At 58.2% G+C, this 20,040-nt stretch overlaps 1 protein-coding gene across 1 annotated transcript in view; it reads right to left on the bottom strand.

Annotated features, from left to right (window-relative positions):
- Nucleotides 1–1,490: 1,490 nt before the first annotated feature.
- FBXO42 (F-box protein 42) overlaps nucleotides 1,491–20,040 on the bottom strand; it is a gene marked incomplete at its 5' end in the record, with an annotated part of 23,999 nt that continues 5,449 nt past the window's right edge. Inside the window, 7 exons of the mRNA XM_027909444.1 lie at nucleotides 1,491–2,686; nucleotides 3,205–3,321; nucleotides 3,790–3,846; nucleotides 4,688–4,784; nucleotides 4,930–5,040; nucleotides 5,854–6,007; nucleotides 19,249–19,383. Coding sequence (XP_027765245.1) covers nucleotides 1,625–2,686; nucleotides 3,205–3,321; nucleotides 3,790–3,846; nucleotides 4,688–4,784; nucleotides 4,930–5,040; nucleotides 5,854–6,007; nucleotides 19,249–19,383 — 1,733 coding nt within the window. The remainder of the gene's footprint in view (nucleotides 2,687–3,204; nucleotides 3,322–3,789; nucleotides 3,847–4,687; nucleotides 4,785–4,929; nucleotides 5,041–5,853; nucleotides 6,008–19,248; nucleotides 19,384–20,040) is intronic.

Raw genomic sequence — 20,040 nt, forward strand, 5'->3', positions numbered from 1 at the left:
CCTCGCTCACAGCACCAGCGGCTCCCGGGGGGATCCAGGGATCGAAGTTCGGGATGGAATTCCTCGGGAAGGGCACACAACATGCGTTTCACCGGCGGGGGTGGAGCGGGGACGACCCCCCCGGCTCGGTGGTGGGATTTTCGGGATGTAAACTGTCGGGAGAACACCCCTCCAGGGGTGCTCCGAGTGGGAAGGAATCAACGCTCCGTCCATCCCGGTTTTTTTTTTTTGGGATGGATGACCAAAAACATGCAAAGGGTGGGGGGGGGATGTTGGGAATTGCTGCCGAAGCCCCGAGCGCCTTCCCAGAGGGAATATTTCACAGCTCATCCTTGGTGCTCCTGAGGTTTCTGTTTGTTTTTTTTTTTTTTTTTTTTTTTTGGAATGGGGACAATTTTTGCTTTTCCCTTGGGACAAACCATTTTGGGATGGATGGGAGAGAGGTCGGGTCGGACCAGGAGTTTATTTACAGAGGTGGCAACAGGGTGAAGCAAATCCCTCCCCATCCCCACACGGCTGGGGTGGGATTTTAAGGCTCTGACCGGCAAAAAGCTCAGTGGGAATGGAGGGAAAGGAAAATCCTGGGAAGGAGGGACCACGTCATGGCGCTGCCGGCTCGGGGAGGGCTTCCTGTTTTCCGGGTGCCGGAGGTTGTTGACCAAAACCTGGCAGAATCCACCTGTTTTTCCCACCCCCTGGAGGGCAAAGGGAAGGAGGGGGGTTGTCCCAGAGGGACCGCACAGGTTCAATCCCTTGGGATTTGAATGGAATCCTTGTGGAAGGAGGCACGTGCAAAGATGAGGTGAAGTTGCTGCAGAAGCTGCTCACGCCCTCAAATTCACCAATATCCATCCTTTGCCCTGGAAAACCCACCCTGTTCCCAGGCTCCAAGGGGCTGGTTTGGCCTGGAATGGGTTTGGGATGTCGGGTGAAATGAATCCTTGAAGTCCAGGGGGGAACTGGCAGCCAAATGTCTCCGTTTTGGGGAGATAAGTGGGTTTTTAGGGGATCAGACGGGATCAGGGCCGATCCCGAAGGCTGATCCAGCACGGCAGGGAAAGGAGGGATGGGAACAATCAGTATTTTTGGCATTCTGACACGAATTCCTGTCCTTTCCTCCTCGTTTTGGCCCTGCCCAAGGACAGGGGCGAGAGCGGCAGGTGAGGCAAATAAAAAAGGCATCATGTTTGTGTGGAGCAGGATCTCCCGGCATTCCCAGGGATATTGCTGCCCTTCTCCTGCTGGAGCCGGGCAGGGGGTTCACCCGGCTCCCTCCTCCTGCCTGCCGGGCCTGGGGTGGCTCCTACAAACCCAGGCTCCCTCAAAACCCCCGAGGAGCCCTGCAGGGGTTCCGGAGGACGAAGCCTCCCAAACTCCGGGAAGATCAACCTCGTGGGGGTCCTGGATGGCAGAATTCCATCCCCCCCCCGAATCCTCGGGGTCCTTCCACCACTGGCTTCCCTGGGGTCTGACTGGGCAGCGCCGGAGGCTTTGCTTGCACTTTTATTGGTTTCCTGCTCCCTAATTCACAGTTTGGTCGCTGTGTGACGGGCTGAGGGCCGGGAAGGAGCGGGAGGAGCCGCGGGAAGGGGCAGGACGGGGATGGCGGCGGGCTGGGGCCGCATTATCTCTTCGCTCGCACAAAGTACAAGGCATTTGTTTTGGGGTAGTATTTGACGTTCTGTTTCCTGTCCATGAGGCCGCCGAAGATGATGAGCTCCCCCCTGCCCTGCACCACCGTGTGTAAGCTGGTCTCGGGGGGTCCCACCACGGAGCTGCTGTTGAACACTTTCCACTTGACCCTGCCCTGCTCCTTGGTGTCCTTAATGTCCAGCACGTACATCTGCATGGGCTTGCAGTTCATGCTCTGGTACAGGGGCTTGCCCACGTTCAGGGACTGGGGCGGGTGGTGGCCGAGGCGCCGGGCGATGGGCGGCAGGGAGTGCCCGTCTCCCTGGGCCGCGCCCGCCCGCGCGGCCGCGCCCGGCTCTGCGCCGGGGGAGCCGGGGGACGACGCCGGGGGGGGACTCAGCGCCGAGGAGGCCGAGGCGGCTTTGGAGGCCAAGGCCTTGACGGCCTCGAGGCTGCGTCGCAGCGCGCCGGGGGACACGGGCAGGGAGCCGGGCACGTGCGGGGGGGTGTGCAGGCCGTTGGTGTGCTCGGGGGGGTTGCGCACGCCCGTCCTGCCCTCCGCGCCGTCCAGCTGGCACAGCAGCGCCGCGGGCCTCTGCTCCCAGCCCAGCTCCGCGCCCAGCCGCAGCTCCTTGTGCTCCGGCAGCGACCCCCGGCGCGGCCCCGGCGCCGGCCCCACGCGCAGCTCGAGGCTCTCGGCGGCCGAGGGGGTGCCGGGGGACAGCGCCTGCACCGGGCTGTCCAGGGAGGCGCCGGGGGACGCGCTGTCCCCGTTGAGCACGGGGGAGCTGTCCCCCCTGGCCGGGGACAGGCTGCCCTCCCGCGACCCCGCCGGCGTGTGCCGCTGTGCCCGCGGGCGCAGGGTGCCCCAGCGGCCGTTCACGCAGGGAGCCTCGTCCGTGCTCCTCACCGGGGACTGCGAGCGGTACTCCCGCGGCTCCGGCACCAGCGCGGGCGGCGTGGCGCTGATGGGCGACGGGCGTGAGTTGAGGCTGGGGCTGAGCGGGGCCCGCCCGCTGGGGGCTTGGCTGAACACCACCACACACTGCCCCACCTGCGGGAGAGAGGACACCGCGTCACCCACACCGCCACATCGGGGGGGATGGGGGCAGCGTGCGGGGCAGGGAGCTCGCGCCGGGATTCAGGAACCCAGGTTGGGATTGAGGAGCCGGGGTTGGGATTCAGGAGCCTGGGTGGGGATTTAGGAACCTAGGTGAGGATTTAGGAGCCTGGGTTGGGATTTAGGAACCCAGATGGGGATTCAGGAGCCCAGGTTGAGATTCAGGGGTTTGGGTTGGGATTTAGGAGTCTGGGTTGGGATTCAAGAGCCCAAATTGAGATTTAGGAGTCCAGGTTGGGATTCAGGAGCCCGGGTTCAGAGTTAGGAGCCCGAGTTCAGATTTAGGAGCCCAGGCTGGGATTTAGGAGCTCCCTTTGCTGCTGAGATCACCCCCCAAGGATGAGGGTGGGTGGGAGCAGTGCTTTGTTCCCATGGCCAGGGAATGTTCCCCAAGGGCAGCAGGATGAGGGGGTGGGTGGGGTGGGTTGGGGCAGGCCCCACTGTGCCCGTACCCTGCAGGCAGGATGGCACCACAGCTCTGGCGCTCCGTGGTCCTCGTTCTCCACCTTGAGCGGCTGCCACGTCCAGGGGTTGGCCTGCATGTGCAGCAACCAGGCGTCCTTGAAGAGCTGGGAGGGAGGGAAGGGAGGACACTGAGGAGCCCAAGTTCAGATTCAGGAGCCCAGGCTGGGATTGAGGAGCCCAGGCTGGGATTCAGCAGCCCCCTTTGCTGTGGACATCATTCCACCAGGATGGTGGTGGGAGCAGTGCCTTGTTCCTGTGACCCAAATCAGGAGCCGACTGCCCAGGAGTGACCGCACCTCACTACGGCCGTGGATAAACCCCTTCATTTCCATCTCCTGTCCCAGCCTAAAATCAGGGCTCATCCTTCCAAGGCTCAGTGAGCTGCTCAGAGAATGCCTGGGGGTTTTTTTCCTTAATTAAAGCAGCTCTAGCAACACCTAAACAGCTTCTCTGGAAAATCTCCCGCGTGGGCGCCCGGATTTGAGGGATAAAATGCCACCTGGGTGCCCCCCCCTCCCAAATGCAGCCCCCAGGGCTCACAGTGCCACGGCCCTGCCCCCCGGGGTACTCACAGCGTTGGGGCCACCGCAGCCCCCCAGGATGAGGATGGTTTCGTTGTCGATGACGATCTGCAGGGGCAAAGAGGAGTGTCAGGTTGCTGGCCAGGCCTCCCAGGGCAGACAGAGGCAGGTTCTCAGCTGCACAGACACTGCTGGATCCTGCCTGCCCCGGGATGAGCTCTGGAGCTGGGATGGAGAGCCGGTTCTGCCGGGCCTGGGGCAGAGGGTTCATCCCACGGGCCTGTCCCAAACCAGTTCCTCTCACCCAGGAGAGAAATCTCCCTTCCCAAAGCTGAGCCAAGGCATGGGGGCCTCAACAGCCCTCTCCAGAGGAGTGGGAAGGTGGGAGGATTGTTTGGGAGGCAGGTGCTGGCAGCAGTGTCTGGGAGTGCTGGTGGTGGGCGAGATATTCCCTGGGGCCCTCTTCCTGGTGGATGAGGCACGTTGGAGCACAACCCATCTCTGCTGGGTGCCCTGGTGGCATGAGCCACACTGGGAATCACTGGGAAGGCAGGGATGGAGACACCTGTACCAAGCCAGGTGACAGCCACAAGCTCCCTGCCCCGGGCAGGCAATAAGGCAGGCACTGCCAGCCCCGTGCTCGGAGCGGGAACAATCCGGAGCCACTCGATCCCGGGATCGGGAGAGCGCAGCAACCACAAGGGCCCCGAGCCAAACCAGCCTGTGCTAACTCTGCCCTGATCTGAGCTGCCCCAGGGCCCAGCCTGGGGTTAGAGCAGCGATTTGTGCCCTACAAATGTTCCCCAGAGCTCTGAGTCACGCGGGGAGATCGGGAGCAGATGGCGAAGGAAAGAGAGGGCCCGGCGGGCAAGGGATCCCGGATAACCTGGGAATGAGCCCTGCAGAGCTGCCTGGGAGCTGCAGGGGAAGCTGAGCCCGGTTCCCTCACCTGAGACTGGCCCCCACGTGGGTGAGGGCTGGGCCCGGAGATGTTGGGCTTGGACCAGGCCCACTGCTCCAGATCCAGCACCCAGACGTCGTTGCTCCTGCAGGGACGAGACAACAGGGCTGGGACACCGCCAGGGCCTCGGGGCTCTGCTCAGGGCACAGCCTCGGGGCACGTGGGGGGAATTCTCCAGAGGAGAATTCCTTCTGAAACACCAGGAGCTATCCCAGCACATCCCGACTTACATCTGCCGAGATCCAAGAGATCCCCCAAACACAATCATCTTGTCTTCGATGACGCAGGAGGAGTGTCCTGCCATGGGAGGGGGGCCGTGGGTGGTCATGATGCAATTCCACCTGGGAAAGAGGCAGGGAGACGTTCACCATTGGGAGGGAAGGGAAAACAATGGATGAACACGTTACAGAGGAAAACCACAGGGAAAACCTCCCAGTGTCCGAACAATAATAAAACTAATCAGAAATCCAATGTGCCAAACATTTTTAAGGCATGGGCCAGTCCCGTGGCCAAGGTGGGAATATCCCCCCTTCCAATTAAGTTTGCCTCGAATTCTTTCCAGGGAGTTTAATTACAGAGCTGTAATGACCAAAGTGCCCGGAATAATTGATACCTGGGAGGATGGAAAGTGCTCGGTGGAGAGGAGCAGGAATGATGTCGCTGATACAGCCCCTGCTGCTTTCTCACACACAGGGTGAGTGGGAAAGCTGGGGCTAAAATCAGCTGAATGGTGTTGAAAGGGAAGAGGACAATTCCTGCCAGCTCCATGGGCACTGGAGGCTCCATCCAGGAGCTGTAGAGGCAGGGATTTATAAAATGATGGAGAAATCTGCTTTCTCCCTTTTCTCAGAGCCACCTCCCTACTCACAGCCAAGGTGACTAAACATTGAAACACCCCGGTGGGAAACCTGGATGGGGATGCTCAGGGAGCCTTGGAATGTTTTAGGTACAAATCAAGAGCCACCTGGAAGAACCAGCAGCCAGGAGGTACTTGAGAGTGTCACATCCTTGGCTCCAGTTGGGTTGTGGCTTTGCTTTTGTTTCAGACAGAGCTTTAGAGACAGCCCTGGGCATCCAGGCCCGTGCCCGGCTTCCCAGGGGCTCCCCCAGCTGCACTCCAGGCACAGTGTTCCAGGGTCAAAGCCCGCCCTTACCAGTTTTTGGAGGGTGAGTACGTGTGGATCTCATCGAAGAACCTCTCGGGCTGGTGCAGGGGATAAGGGCTGGGCCGTGTCCACCCCCCAAAAAGCACCAGCAGGTCCTTGTAGACCACCAGGGTGGCCCCAGCCTTGGGGGAGGGGTAGGAACCTGGCAGGGAGGGAGAAGGGCAAGGTTAGGAGAGCCCTGTCTGAACAGCAGCCCCCGACTCAGCAGCGTCTCCTCCCCGAGTGTCGCAACACGGAGACTCCACCTCGCCAAAAAATGAAAATAAAGGGGGGAAAAAAAGAGGCAAAATTAGAGCTGGGAGCCTGGGAAGAAAACTCCTGCCAATTTGTGTCAGCGTAATTAGTAGGAGACTGAGAGCACATCTCAAAACATCTGTCACTCACTGGCAGGAAATTGCTGGTTTTCCACCATATCCCTTCAAATTATTGCCTTAGCAGGGAATAAAAGCAATAATTACCTCAAATACCTACTGACTGCTCTCCCCAAGGAAGGAGGGGGAAGGAATAGCAATTCCAAGGCACCGTGGCAGATATCTGGGAGCTCACAAGGGCAGCACACGCTGAACCCCATTTCTGCAGGATTAATCCCAGAACTCTGGGTGTCAATGAAGGCACTCCCATGGACAAGGGATGGAGGGACAGGACAAGGGAATGGCTTCCCACTGCCAGAGGGCAGGGATAGATGGGACATTGGGAAGGAATTCCTCCCTGGGAGGGTGGGCAGGCCCTGGCACAGGCTGCCCAGAGAAGCTGTGGCTGCCCCAGCCCTGGAAGTGTCCAAGGCCAGGTTGGATGGGAATTGGAGCAACCTGGGCTGGTGGGAGGTGTCCCTGCCCATGGCAGGGGTGGCACTGGATGAGCTTTAAGGTCCTCCCAACCCCAACCATCCGGGATTTTATGATCCTCAACCTCTCGGAGCAGGAGCAGCTCCAGTGCCAAGAGCCCCTCGGCAAGGGCGGCCAAGGATCAGATCCTTTTAAGTCAAGAAATCAGCCCCAGTCCACTGCAAAAATCCAATCCCTGTCTGTCCCAGGAGCCAGAGGTGCTGTGTCCCTCCCTGGATGTGTAGGAATTGCTTCCCAGGAAAAGGCAAAGCCTGTCCAGCCCGGGCTGACTGGGAGCATCCTCCTTCCCACGTCAGTCACCAGCACCGGGCACATTCCTCCACCTCCACAGTCACTCTTTCCAAACATTCCTGAACACATCATCCCAAATCCGTGGCAGGCTGCCCAGCTGCAGGAATGGGGCAGCTCCAGGGCACATGGCCACGGTGGCACCGTCCCCTCTCCTGAAAAGGCCGACAGACCCTCTGTCCCCTCCAATGTCCCCACGGGACTCGGGGACACATTTTTAGCAGGTAATGACACGGAACGGACTATTTTTAAAAGAAAGCAGAGCAGCTATTCTGGGATGTTACAGCTGAGAGAAGAATTCCACGGGTTCCAGGAGGTGAGTGGGAAGAGCCTGGCAAAAAGCAGCCCCTGGCCTGACACAGCAGGATGGCCACGGTGTCCCTGAACCTTTCCCGAGGGACAGAGCACTCTGCTGCTCTCAGGGACAGGGATACGAGGGAAAGATGGGAATAAAGCTGTGCAGGAGACCATTCACGTGCTAGGTCACGTAGAGAGTGTGGCCAGAGCTGTACCAAGGTCTCTGTGAGGACAAGAGTGCCAGAGAGGGTCACCTGTGGTTACTCTTTGTTCCCACATTCCAGTTTTCCTGGCTTGCTGTGTGTGCAATTCACCCTCACCAGCGGGTTTCCAGCCCCAGTATTTCCCTGGGAGTGCCTGAAGTTGTTCTCCCAAGCTTGGCATCCCAAATGGAACTGCCAGAAACGTTTCCACCAGGTGATTCCCTCGGGGATGCCACAAAGGAGCTGGGTTTAAAACGGGTGATTTTGAAATAAAAAGGGGCAGCTGAAGCAATTCCAGGATGGAGAAACCTTGGCACATCACTCAGAAAGGTCTGGGATGGTGCACTGAGGAAAGGCACTGCTGTGACCTGCACCTCAACCCCGGCTGAGCAGGGAGATGGTTCCCAAGTGAGTCAAACAGCCCAGGGCAGGGCCAGCCCCGGTTTTTCAGGAAGCTTTGCCTGTTAGGGGCCATTGTCCGGATGTAAATGAGCCGAGTTTCGGTTCTGCAGCTCAGAAAAAGGCGGAATTTGACAAGTCACAGAAGCGTTGGCCTCTCAAAGCCTCTTCCAGCCGCACAGCCCGGTCACTGCCGGTCACCCCCAGGATACCTGCGGATGCTCCCTGCAAACGGGAGCACCGGGAGCATCTCCAGGGGCCTGGTGTTCCAGCAAAACACCTGGAAAACTGCAGAGCTAACAGTGTTTATCCCTAAAGCAGGGCAGAGGAGCTGCCAAGGTCCCGGGGAAGGGCAGGACGGTCCCCAGGGAGCCGAGCGGGGCCGGAAGGCGCCGGAAGCTTCGTGACTTCAGGCCTCAGGTATGTGGAGGACACGGGGACATCAAAGGGACCTGCTCAAAGTCCAGGCCCTCTGGAGGATGTGGGAGTGGCCTTCAAAGGCTCCCAGGAACAGCCTTGACACGGGAGGGCTCCTTCCTCTCCGGCTGGGGATGGCACAGGGAGCGCCACGGTCCATTGTCCCTGTTCCCACTGCTCCCAAAGGGCTCCGCCTGCGTTTCCAGCTCCACACCCACAACGGCTCCCAGCCCCACATCCAGGTTACCCTTCCCTGGGGACAAAGATCCCCACAGGCAGAGGGTGCAGCACAATGAGCTCCCTCCATCTCCCCGCAGCTCCCGCTGCTCTCCCAGGCACTTGGAAGCTGCTCCAAGCAATCCTTCCCCCAGCTGATGGATTTTCCAGGCTCACAAAGCCAAGGAAACCCACCCAACCGGGGCCCTCCGGCTCCCACGGATGTTTGGAAGAGAAATGCCAGGCTCTGGTGGCTCCCCACACGATCCTGGGGTGTTTTATCCGGGCAGGATCTGCCCCTCTCAGCAGTTCTCCAAGGCCATTATCCAGCCCATAATCCGGCCGGAGCAGCACGCGCCGGGATTAACGGACACAAAGCGAGGGCCTGGCTGGAAGGGCACGTGGAACACGAATTTCCACACCAGCCTTTTAGCTCTGGTGGGTGCAGCCCTGGGACACTCCATTAGCCAGCAGCAAGAGGAGCTTCAGACGCAAATGAAGTGGGGAAATGAAAGGGATGTCAGGATTGCCCAGGTGGGAGGATGGGTTCCCATCCAGGGGATCTGGGGGAATACTGTGCTAGAGCAGCACCAGGGGGAAGGGTAAAACACGGCAAGAGTTGTGGCAGGGGGACAAACACTGGGGAATTTTACTTCTGGAGAGAGGGGGAGACAAAAGCCACAAGCAGGGGTTGATCACCACAACTGGATTTCCACGAAATACCCAGAGAAACAAAACCATGTTTCCAATGTCAGAGCCAAGGAATTAAAGGGAGCTGGTCCAGCAGCCCAGGGATTTCAAGTGCAAAGGAATTTGAGGCCCCAGGTTCCAAAGTCACTCTCGACCTGCACCCCAAAGGTCCAAAAGAGCAAGAATCATGGAATGGTTTGGGTCGGAGGGACCTTCAGGCTCAGCCAGTTCCAACCCCTGCATGGGTGGAACTTCCCACTATCCCAGGTCGCTCCAAGCCTGGTCCAAGCTGGCGTTTTCCCAAGGCAGGATGGACCTGTCCTGCCCATGGAGCTGTTCCTACACGGCGTTCAATGCTGTTCCCTGGGAGTTTTCAAGCAGTCCCATCCAGGGGCTGTTTCCAGTCTGGCTTTACTGGTCCAGCTTTTAGGCTGGCAGAGACTTCAAACCTCAGTTCCAAACCAGAACCCTGATCCCTACCCTGGCATCATCCTCCCCAGCTGAGGGATTGCCTCCACCACACCAAGGTCCATCCCAAACTCCTGTGACAAATCCCTAAATCCTTCCCCTTCCACTGGAAAAAAAACAGAGCAGGAAAACTGAAATGCCTCTGGATTCTTCCACAGCCATCTGCAGATTCATCCCGAAGTTTTTTTCCCTGCCAGGTTACCCAAAGGCAAGAGGACAAGCTGGTGAGCAGCAGTCCAGAGGCTGGAACGTGGGATGGGCATCCCAGCAGTCCCAGCCTTGGGATCGGATCTGGGAGAACTCCTATGGGAAGAGCAGACATCTCCATGGAATGCTGCTCACCCAAGTCAAACCCCAGCACTCAGGACTGGCTGCTCAGCTGCCTCAGATCCCAGCACCTGACAGTCACCTGTTTTTATTCCCCAAAAGTTTCAAACACTGGGATTCTGAACATTTTCCAGACTGCTTTTGACCGGGCCTGTTTCAACCTTAAAGCCTCTAAAAGCCACCAAAGTATCCCTTTCTCTTTCCAAAGCCACAGGAGATTTACTGTTCCCTTCCCCAGAAACCCCAAATTCCATGCTGGGAATCAGGAATTCAGCCTTGCATGAATTTAAAGAAAAACAGAACAAGACCCAATTTGTCTCCTCAAAGATCTGCTGCCTGTGACACAGATCTCAGGAGGGAAGCGGGGGGGATATCCAGAGTTTTTTCCCTGTTTTGGGGTGTATGTCACCAAACCATGGCAACCCCCTGGTGTTTACACCCAGCCAGAATTCCCGGTGCATTCCCACCCTCCAGTGACACCAGCGTGCGGGACAAGCCCCGTCAAAGCGCCGGGGGGGGAAGGAGGGGGGGAAGGGAAGGTTTGGTTTCCTGCAATCGAGGTGGAGGGAGAAGCCCCGTGGGGGAGGAGGAGGCAGGATAAGTCACCCCGGAGCTGTTGCAACGCCCCGCTGGTTGTTGTTTTAAGGCCGGAATTTGTGAGGTGCCGCCGCTCCGATAAAGCCGCGGAAGAGGAGAGGCAGTGCCCTCTGAACCCTGAGCAACAGCGCGCACTGAGTCACCCCCGGCTCATGCCTGCAAAAATGTCCTTATTCAGCATTGAGCAAACACCCAGAGCTGCCAGAACGCCCCGGGCTCGGCCCCCTTATCTCCCAACAGCCACCAACGGGAGCGCTGCCATTCCCGCCCCTCCCGCTGCGCTGGGATCCACCCCGAGCCCTCCTCCCTCCCTGCAGCATCACCCCGGGGTGCTGGTGCTGCTGAGGGCACGGGGACCCTTCCCAAATCCTCTGGGATTCGGCCCCGTGCTCCCGGGAGCTGCTGTTGCAAAAGCTGCTCTTCCCTCTCTGGGTGGGAGGATTCCGACTGATCCACCTTTCCCCGATCCGCCTTGTCCCGATCTGCCTTTCCCCGATTCGCCTTTCCCCGATCCACCTTTCCTCGATCCGCCCTTTCCCGATCCTTCTTTCCCCGATCCACCTTTCCCTGATCCACTTATCCTTGATCCACCTTTCCCTTATCCACTTTTCCTCGATCCGCCTTTCCCTGCTCCCCTGCCTGGTGTTTTCTCTCCCTGCAAGGGACACTCCGCAGACTTCCAAGGGCTTTGAGTGACACTCTGACCCCTCCCAGAGCAGCTCTGGAGCACTTGCAAAGCTCCGGGATTCCAGGGAAAGGGCAGCGCGGCTCCTGGCGGGAGCCGGGGGGGGATGGAAGTGGCGGCGGGGGCTGCAGCGAGGGGTAATTGCAGGGCAGGGCTGTGGGATGGGGCAGCTCTGCTGAGTTCTGCACTTCCCGGCCCAGCCACGCTCTCCTTTGGGCAGCTCAGACGTCGGAGAATCCCAAAATCACTGGGGTGCCAGGAAATGGCTGCTGTGGAATTTGGTGAGTTTGGAGCCACCGCGGGGCTGAGAAACCTCAACTATCCTTTAAAGAGCAGCCTGTGGGCACAGGCAGAGAGTGCTGGAACAGAGTTCCAGTCTGGGTTGGAAAGGATCTTAGAGATCATCTCGTCCCAGGGACACATTCCACTGTCCCAGCCTGGCCTGGAACACTTCCAGAGGTGGGGAATCCACGACCCCTCTGGGCACAGTCAGAGGGGGCTTCTCGAGGATGTGCAAATAGCTGAGCGTTGGGAAGAGCAGGGAGAGCTCCTCCCAAAACCTGCTGCAGGGACAACACTGGAGTGTTACTCACTGGAGTTAGTTACTGGAATTCCAACATCTTCCCACTGAAATTCCCAGTACAGCACGGGAAGGGACAGTCCATTCAGTTCTCTACAATTCCTTCAGCCTCCCTTGCTGTGTCCCCCTTCCCTCTCACTCCCAAGCCAAGGTTCCTGCACTCCCATCACACCAGGAGGGCACACTGCTCCCTCATTCCAAACTCCCCGAATGTTTCATGTCAGGAATAAACACCCCCCTTCTGGGCTGCAGACAGGGTGAGCCGGTGCTCCCCCATTCCCCACGCCTGCCCCTTCCCAGGAGATTGTTCCGGCAGATGCTTTGGGAGAAGATGAAAATGCGGCTCCGGAGCGCGAGGATTTAAAGAGGCTCTGGAAGCACATGGGGAGCTCTGGGTGGGAAGTGCACAGGGAATACTCCCTGCTCAATCCTGAGTATTACACACGTCATCCCGGTGGATAAGAGTCCTCCAGGCACAGGCACAACAGCGGGAAAACCTGGAAGAAGCTGCTGCCGATAGATGTCAGCACAGCCTTCCCGAAATCCCAAGCAGGACCTTTCCCAAGGCTCCGCAAAGCTCCCTCCCGGCTGACAAGGACATCCCAGCCATGAGATAACAGGGTTTTATCCCACTGCCCGCCAAGGGAGGTGGATGTACCTGCCCAGGAGGGAATAACTGGATGTAAAATCAGCCTGGAGCTCGTGGGCAGGGAAAGCACCAGCCCTGGTCCCTCCCTCGCCTGTGGGAGGATGGGAACAGCCCTGGGAAGGAGTGGGAGCAGCCTGGGAAGGGGGATCAGGCTCTGGGATCAGGCTCTGGGATCAGGCTCTGGATCAGGCTCTGGGATCAGGCTCTGGATCTGGCTCTGGGATCAGGCTCTGGATCAGGCTCTGGATCAGGCTCTGGGATCAGGCTCTGGGATCAGGCTCGGGATCAGGCTCTGGGATCAGGCTCGGGATCAGGCTCTGGGATCAGGCTCTGGGATCAGGCTCGGGATCAGGCTCTGGGATCAGGCTCGTGGCTCCCTCTGTGCTCAACAAGTTCATGACATGAGGCAGCACCAAACCAAAGGACCCGCGAGGGGCTCCGGGGTTGGGAGCCTTCTGAGGTCCCTTCCAATCCCAAACCATTCCAGGATTCTGTGACAATGCCACTGGAATAGGGAATTCCCTTACAGGGAATATGGAGATAGATGTATGGATGGATCTGGAGAGAGACAGGAGACAGGCTGAGAGCTAGGATTGAAGAGAAGTTCCAGGGAGACCTTGGAGCCCCTTCCAGGGCCTAAAGGGGCTCCAGGAGAGCTGGAGAGGGACTGGGGACAAGGGATGGAGGGACAAGACACAGGGAATGGCTTCCCACTGCCAGAGGGCGGGGATAGATGGGATACTGGGAAGGAATTCCTGGCTGTGAGGATTTCCTGCTCCAGGCCATCCTACAGAATCCATATACTCCTGCTCCAGGCCACCTTTGAGCACCAAAACTGGGACCAGGGAGGCTAAAAATTCTCTGTGTCCATCCCAGAGGCTGATAAAGGCAATCCATGAACATTCCTTCATCTGGAGGGATCTGCACCCAGGGAGCTGCTCTTGGGGAATCCAAATCCCACAGGGGTAAAGCAAGAAGCCCTTTTCCACGCTGGACCGCTCCATCTATGGTGGCAGTGGGATAAGGACTGCTCCACACTGGAAACCTTCTGGAGAAAGGAATACTGCGCAGGTGAATTTAAAATCTGGAATAAATCCCTCAGCATCCAGGAGAAGAGAATCACCAGAACATTCCTTATCAAGATTCCTGCTCTGTCCAAGGTGCAGGTTTGCTGGGTTTGCCATGGAAAGATCCAGCACCCTCTGGATTAAAACAAACTCATGGATGAACTGACACATGGGACCTCCATTCCTGCACCAACCCCATATGTTCAGCTCTGCCCTTGCCTTAAAAAGAATCCCAAATCCCCAGACCTGTCCCGAGGGAAGAGGGAAACCAGGTCATCTCTGAAACACCCACTGTCCCTGGAGCTGCTCTCCCCTCTGAATTCCCTGTCCACAAACTCCTACCACGTGAGGCTGAACTGCCTGGGGCAGGACAGGAGGGCATCCCAAGGGTGGAACATCCTTCCCGGTGGGAGCAGCAGGTGGGACAGAGGAGCCACTGACCTGCTGCTGCTGCTGCTGCTGCTCCCACAGAGAATTCCCCACACCAGGGGCTGCTCTGACACCAGGTTTTGTCTGGAGATAAAAACCCCCTGAACTTCCAACTCCTGCAGCACATGGAGAGCGGGAACAGGAGAGGGAACCTGCCCGTGGGTTTGTCCTGCTGTGCAGAACCACCTTTGGCAGCGCCAGCTCATCCAACACGAGCTGGTTCTGCCACCACAGCCCCAAGTCCTGGGCACGTTCCCAATTCCTGGGCACATTCCCAATTCCTGGGCACATTCCTAATTCCTGGGCACATTCCCACCCCCTTGGCTCATTCCCACCTCTGTGTGCAGGCAGATTGGCTTCTTCAAAGCCCTTCGTGCCTGCAGCCCCACATTCCTGCGGGAGCCAGTGGCATCCCGCTGTCCACGGATGGGAGGAGCAGGCACACCTTGTCTGAGCTGAGCTGGCTCTGTCCCCCCATCCCAACCTGGAGGAGGGGAATGAAGTTATGGATTGACTTTATGGCCTCTGCAGATACTGGGAGCAATTGGGAATGCTGTGGGAATACCTCAGAGCCAGCTGGGATGAAGGGCAGGACGCAGCCAGTCAGGAATGGGTGGAGGAAGGGGTGGTGGTTTCCATTGTGGGATTCAGGGATAGGAGACATGGGAATATTTTCCCCCTGGTCGTGGTAAATCCACATCCATTTCCCTCCACACTGACCAGCTGAAGAATTGAGGCTTCAGAAGTAAAGCCTTTCCAACCACCAGCCTCCTTTTCTCCAGGCTGAGCCCCCCCAGCTCCCTCAGCCCCTCCTGCTGCTCCAGCCCCTTCCCAGCTCCGTTCCTTTCCCTGCCCACGCTCCAGCCCCTCTGTGTCCTCCCTGGGTTCAGCTGGATACAGCTGATGCAAAGAAGAGGCAGAACACGCCCAAGGGCTGAACAAGCTGCACAACCCTCAGCCACAGAGGGTTTCAATCCACACATGAGGAGTTTCCCACCACTCCCAGGGCTGTTTTCCTGCAGAATCCCTGAGCCCTCGGGCAGCCTCGGCCCTGCCTGTGATTCCTGCCACGAGTGTCAGGTGGTTTGTGGCTGTGGAGAGCTGGGGATTGGTGGGATGTCCCTGGGGAGCCCAGTGCTTCACCTCCTCCCTTCAGCCCCACACAGCTCCCACTGCTCAGGAGGCACCACCCAGGGCAGTTCACTGCAGAGCAGGACCGGCACCACAAACCTCCACCAAGGCTCCGAAACCTGCTTTGAAAAGTCCCCACTGCTTTCCCCAGGGAGATGATGAAAACAAGGCTGGTTTCTTTGGCTGGGGGCAAGGCTTTTGTGCAGCTTTGTCAAGGCCAAACCCCTCTGCCCCATGACAGACAGGGAGGTTCCTGCTCCAGCCTCCCACCACCACATCTGAGAGCACCCCCTGCCACCCCCTCGGGGTCTCCTGAGCCTCCCCTTCCTCCTTCAGGCTGCTGGTTTTGTTGACACAACACCATCAAAGGCACCTTCCCCTCAGCTCACAAAGGGAAACCTGATCCTCAAACTGCCACTCCAAGCAGGGAGAGGAGCTGGGGAGGGAGGGAGCCCAGAGGAACCAGCAGGGGTGGGTGTTGGCACACTCTGCCTGCTCTTAAGGCCACCCAGGAGGTTGGAAGTGCAGAACTTCAGGCTGAAGGTCTCTGCTTCCAAGCCTTCCAGGAGCTGTCGTGGCACAGAGATGGAAGGGAAATGCCCAAGGGTGTGTGACAGCCCTGCCCTGCCACCAGGGGACCCAGGGCTGGATCCCAGCTCAGCCAAATCCAGGGATCAGCTCCCTCCTGGCAGAGGCCTCCCCACAGACCCTGCAGCTCCACTGGCACTGAGCACAGACTGCCAGGAGGGGTTGGGTTGGCAGGGACCTTAAAGCTCATCCAGTGCCACCCCTGCCATGGGTAGGGACACCTTCCACTGTCCCAGGCTGCTCCAACCTGGCCTTGGACACTTCCAGGGCTGGGGCAGCCACAGCTTCTCTGCCCAACCTGTGCCAGGGCCTGCCCACCCTCCCAGGGAGGAATTCCTTCCCAATCTCCCATCTATCCCTGCCCTCTGGCAGTGGGAAGCCATTCCCTTGTCCTGTCACTCCATCCCTTGTCCCAAGTCCTTCTCCAGCTCCCTGGAGCCCGTTCAGGTACTGAAAGTCCTGGGAGTGTCTGTTCCAAATGGATCTTGGTTTCTTTCCTGGCTGTTCCAGCTCATTTTTGGGGAGCACCAGGCACTATCACCACTGAAACCTTGTGGGGCCTAACCCTTGCCTCCAGCTGGATAAACAGACTCCAGCACAAACCACCCCCAGCCCTCCATCAGGACCTCCTGGGCAGGGATGGGCTCAAATTCCAACAACTGCGCAGGTTAATTAATTATGCAAATGAAGGCAAGAAAGCACCCCCAGCACGTGGACAAAGGCACCCTCCTCCCAGGGACCACCTACCCTGGGCTAACTCTGCAGCTTCCCACACAGTGGGGCCTCAGTGACCCCCCTCCTGCTCCAGCAGGACTTGGATGTGGGAGTGGAAGGGCTGGGAAGCAGCTCCAGGGGGGCCTGGAGAGCCTGAGGGAGAAGAGCTGGGAGGAACCTTCCCAAAACAGGGATCCTGCTGCCTCACACCCTCCTTCCCAGGGCACGCAGCCCCACCAAAAGCTCTCCATAAAAGCCAGGCAGCAACTCCCTCGTGCTGCTCCAGCCTCCTCAGTCACGAGTCAAGGCCATTGTTTCAGATCCAAGCAAAAAAATTACTCTGAAACCTCAAAAATTAGGGTTTTTTGATGTAATAATCTCCCTCCTCCGTCTCTGAGACTAAAGAAACCCAGGGCAATTATCTCTTTGAAGGCTAAATATTTACTCCCAGCTGAAGCAGAGCAGCTCAGGCTGGAGATGAATTATCCAGCTCTGATGTCATGGAATGCCTGGGAGCCAGAAAACCCCAACGAAAACAGGCAGGAACACACAACAACAACAACAATAACAACAACAACAACAACAAGGGTGTTTTCTCCTGGAAAAGCCTCTCAGAGAAGGGAAGGGGATGAAAATGTTCCAGCTCAGCTGAGGCACCACACTCCCATTCCAAAGGATCATTAGATAGGACACTGAACGAAGGAACACGTGGAGTGGGATGGAACCTCTCCGAGGGAGGACTGGCCTTGGGAAAGAGCCGGTGCCTCCCTCTGGAGCAAAACCCTCCAGAGCCCACAGGGCAGGTGTGGGAACTCCTCCTCCACCTGCACCAGCAATTAGGGACCCACGTAATGAGAGTTCATCAATCAACGTCAGCTCTTGGTTTACAATCCAACCCCTCCCGCCTCATTCCCATCCCAATCCCGGATTTCAAAGCTCTCCCTTTTGCCCCCTCCAGTCACTAATCTTTCCCAGGCAGCCCATGCCAACCCTCTGGCTCAGGGCAGGAGTGAGGAGCAGCCAGGGCTGCAGGGGGTGACTCATGGCCCTGGCAGAGCGGGAGCGCTGCCCGTGCCCGGCGTTCCAGCTGCGATCCCATCTCGCTCCTGACAACGCGCACAAACATCTCCCCGGGGGATCTTCCCGTGGGACTTCACTCCGCCACACATTCCCACAGGACTCCTTTCAGGAGTGTGAGTGGCCAGGGAGGTGGTGCAGGGTGCTCTGGGAGGCCGGGGTGCCCGAGCGGGGCCGGTCGTGCCCCACATTCAGCCCAGGGAAGAACTCGCTGGGCAGTGGGAATGGAAGGCCAGGTCAGAGCAGAGGGCTGAGCTCCCAGAGCTCCCAGGATCCTGTCTGTGCTGCTCCTCTCCACCCCTGGGCAGTGGGAAAACGCTCCAGTCCAGCGACCCAGTCTCCACCTCCATGGGAAGGCTGAGCTTTGTTTTCTCCCTCCTTTAATCATCACCCCCCGTGGGTGTCACACGGGGCTGTGTGAGGCCAAAGTCAGATCAAAATCGTGGTTTGGGGTGAAAAACAAAGATCATTTTCTTTCCCCCCTGGGTTTGGATGGGAGAAAAGCAGCCAGGCTGCCCTGACTTCCATAAAATCTCCAGAAAAAAAAAGCTCCAGAAGAACCTTCCAGGAGGGTCATCCCCTCAAGCAGAGCTGCTCCTGCAAGTGCAGTGTGGGCTGATATCCAAGCACCAAGGGATGTGTTAACAGTTCAAAGGGACAGCAGGAAATTCCCCAGCTAACACCAGGACATGGAAACATCTGGATTTGGGAGGCCTTCAAGTGTCAGACGAGCAAATAACCGAGGAACCCACAGAGCCTGTGGAGCAGGGCCTGGCTGTGCTGGGTGCTGAGCTCCTTTCCTCCTCCCTGCTCTTGGTTAATGGTCAAACCTTTCCCAAAACACCTGGTTTCACCCCGACTTCCCTCCTGCCCCAGGAGCTTGCCCAGTTCTTTGCCTTTTTCCAGGTCATTTCAGTTGAATTCACGAGGAACACGAGTGTGCCCTGGGTGACACCGAGCACCAGCACCAGGGTGGGAGATGCTCTGTGGTGCTTCCCTGCCTGCTGAGGACACAGGGCCTGCAGGGATGGACCTGCCTCCCCACAGCCCCCTCATCTCCTCCACCCCTCAAACACCCCCAGTGGCACCTGCTGGAGTCAGAAGGGAAATCTCAGCTTTGGGATAACTCTTATGGTGGAATCACAGAATGGGATCTTAAAGCTTATCCAGTTCCACACCTTCTACCAGCCCATGCTGCTCCAGCCTGGCCTTGGACACTCCCAGGGCTGGGGCAGCCACAGCTTCCCTGGACACCCTGTGCCAGGGCCTGCCTACCCTCACAGACAGGGATTTATTCCCAATATCCATCTAAATTTCCCCTCTTTTACTTTAAAACCATTCCCTGTGTCCTGTCCCTCCATCCCTTGTCCCCAGTCCCTCTCCAGCTCTCTTGGAGCCCCTTCAGGCACTGGAAGGGGCTCTGAGGTGTCCCTGGAGCCTCCTCTTCTCCAGGCTCAACAATCCCAACTCTCTTGACCTTCTCCAGGCTGAACAATCCCAATTTCCTCAGCCTTAGCAAGGCAGGCTCTCCCAGCTCAGCAAATGTCCCTCACGCCGGGACAGGAACTGCAGCTGCTCCAGAGCAACCCAACCCCAGGGGGTGCTGCCAACACAGGGACACCCACACAACCCAAAACCAGCAGACAGCGACAAACCCCCATGCAAACACTAAATGGGAGCAGCCAGGAGAGGGGCTGGGGCCAGGGCTGGTCTCACCTGACGCCAGGGGCCGGATCCACTCCTTGCTGTTGAGGTCGAGTCTCCACAGGTCGTTGAAGGCAGCATTGCAGCTGCTCTGGGTGCAGCCCCCGAACACGTACATGGACTGGTTGGGGTCATAGTAACACGCACCTGCAACGGCAAAGGGGGCTGTCAGCACAGCTGGAATGGCAAACACGGACATCAGCACAGCTGGAACACCAAACACAACCATCAGCACAGCTGGAATGGCAAACACAACCATCAGCACAGCTGGAATGGCAAACACGGACATCAGCACAGCTGGAACACCAAACACAACCATCAGCACAGCTGGAATGGCAAACACAACCATCAGCACAGCTGGAATGGCAAACACAACCATCAGCACAGCTGGGATGGCAAACATGGACATCAGCACAGCTGGAACACCAAACACAACCATCGGCACAGCTGGAACGGCAAACACAACATCAGCACAGCTGGAACGGCAAACACAACCATCGGCACAGCTGGCACTGCCCTGCTCTGGAGGGGGTTGGTGTGACAGGGTTTGGTAGGGGGGGTTGGGGTGTGGTCTGGGAGAAGCTGCCAGAAGCTTCCCCCGTGTCCATGGAGCCAATTCCAGCTGCTCCAGGACGGACCCGCCGCTGGCCGAGGCTGAGCCAGCAGAGATGGTGGGAACCCCTCTGGGATAACACAGCCAAAAGGAAAAGGTTCCTGCCCCGATGGAATTGGGTGCAGAGAGGAGAGGAATGGGAATATGTGAGAGGAACAGCTCTGCAGAGCCCAGGGCAGGGCAGGAGGAGG

Source organism: Empidonax traillii, unplaced genomic scaffold (genome assembly GCF_003031625.1).
Source record: "Empidonax traillii isolate 1590-97213 ecotype Southwest subspecies unplaced genomic scaffold, ASM303162v1 scaffold2135:size51128, whole genome shotgun sequence".
Taxonomy (NCBI): domain Eukaryota; kingdom Metazoa; phylum Chordata; class Aves; order Passeriformes; family Tyrannidae; genus Empidonax; species Empidonax traillii.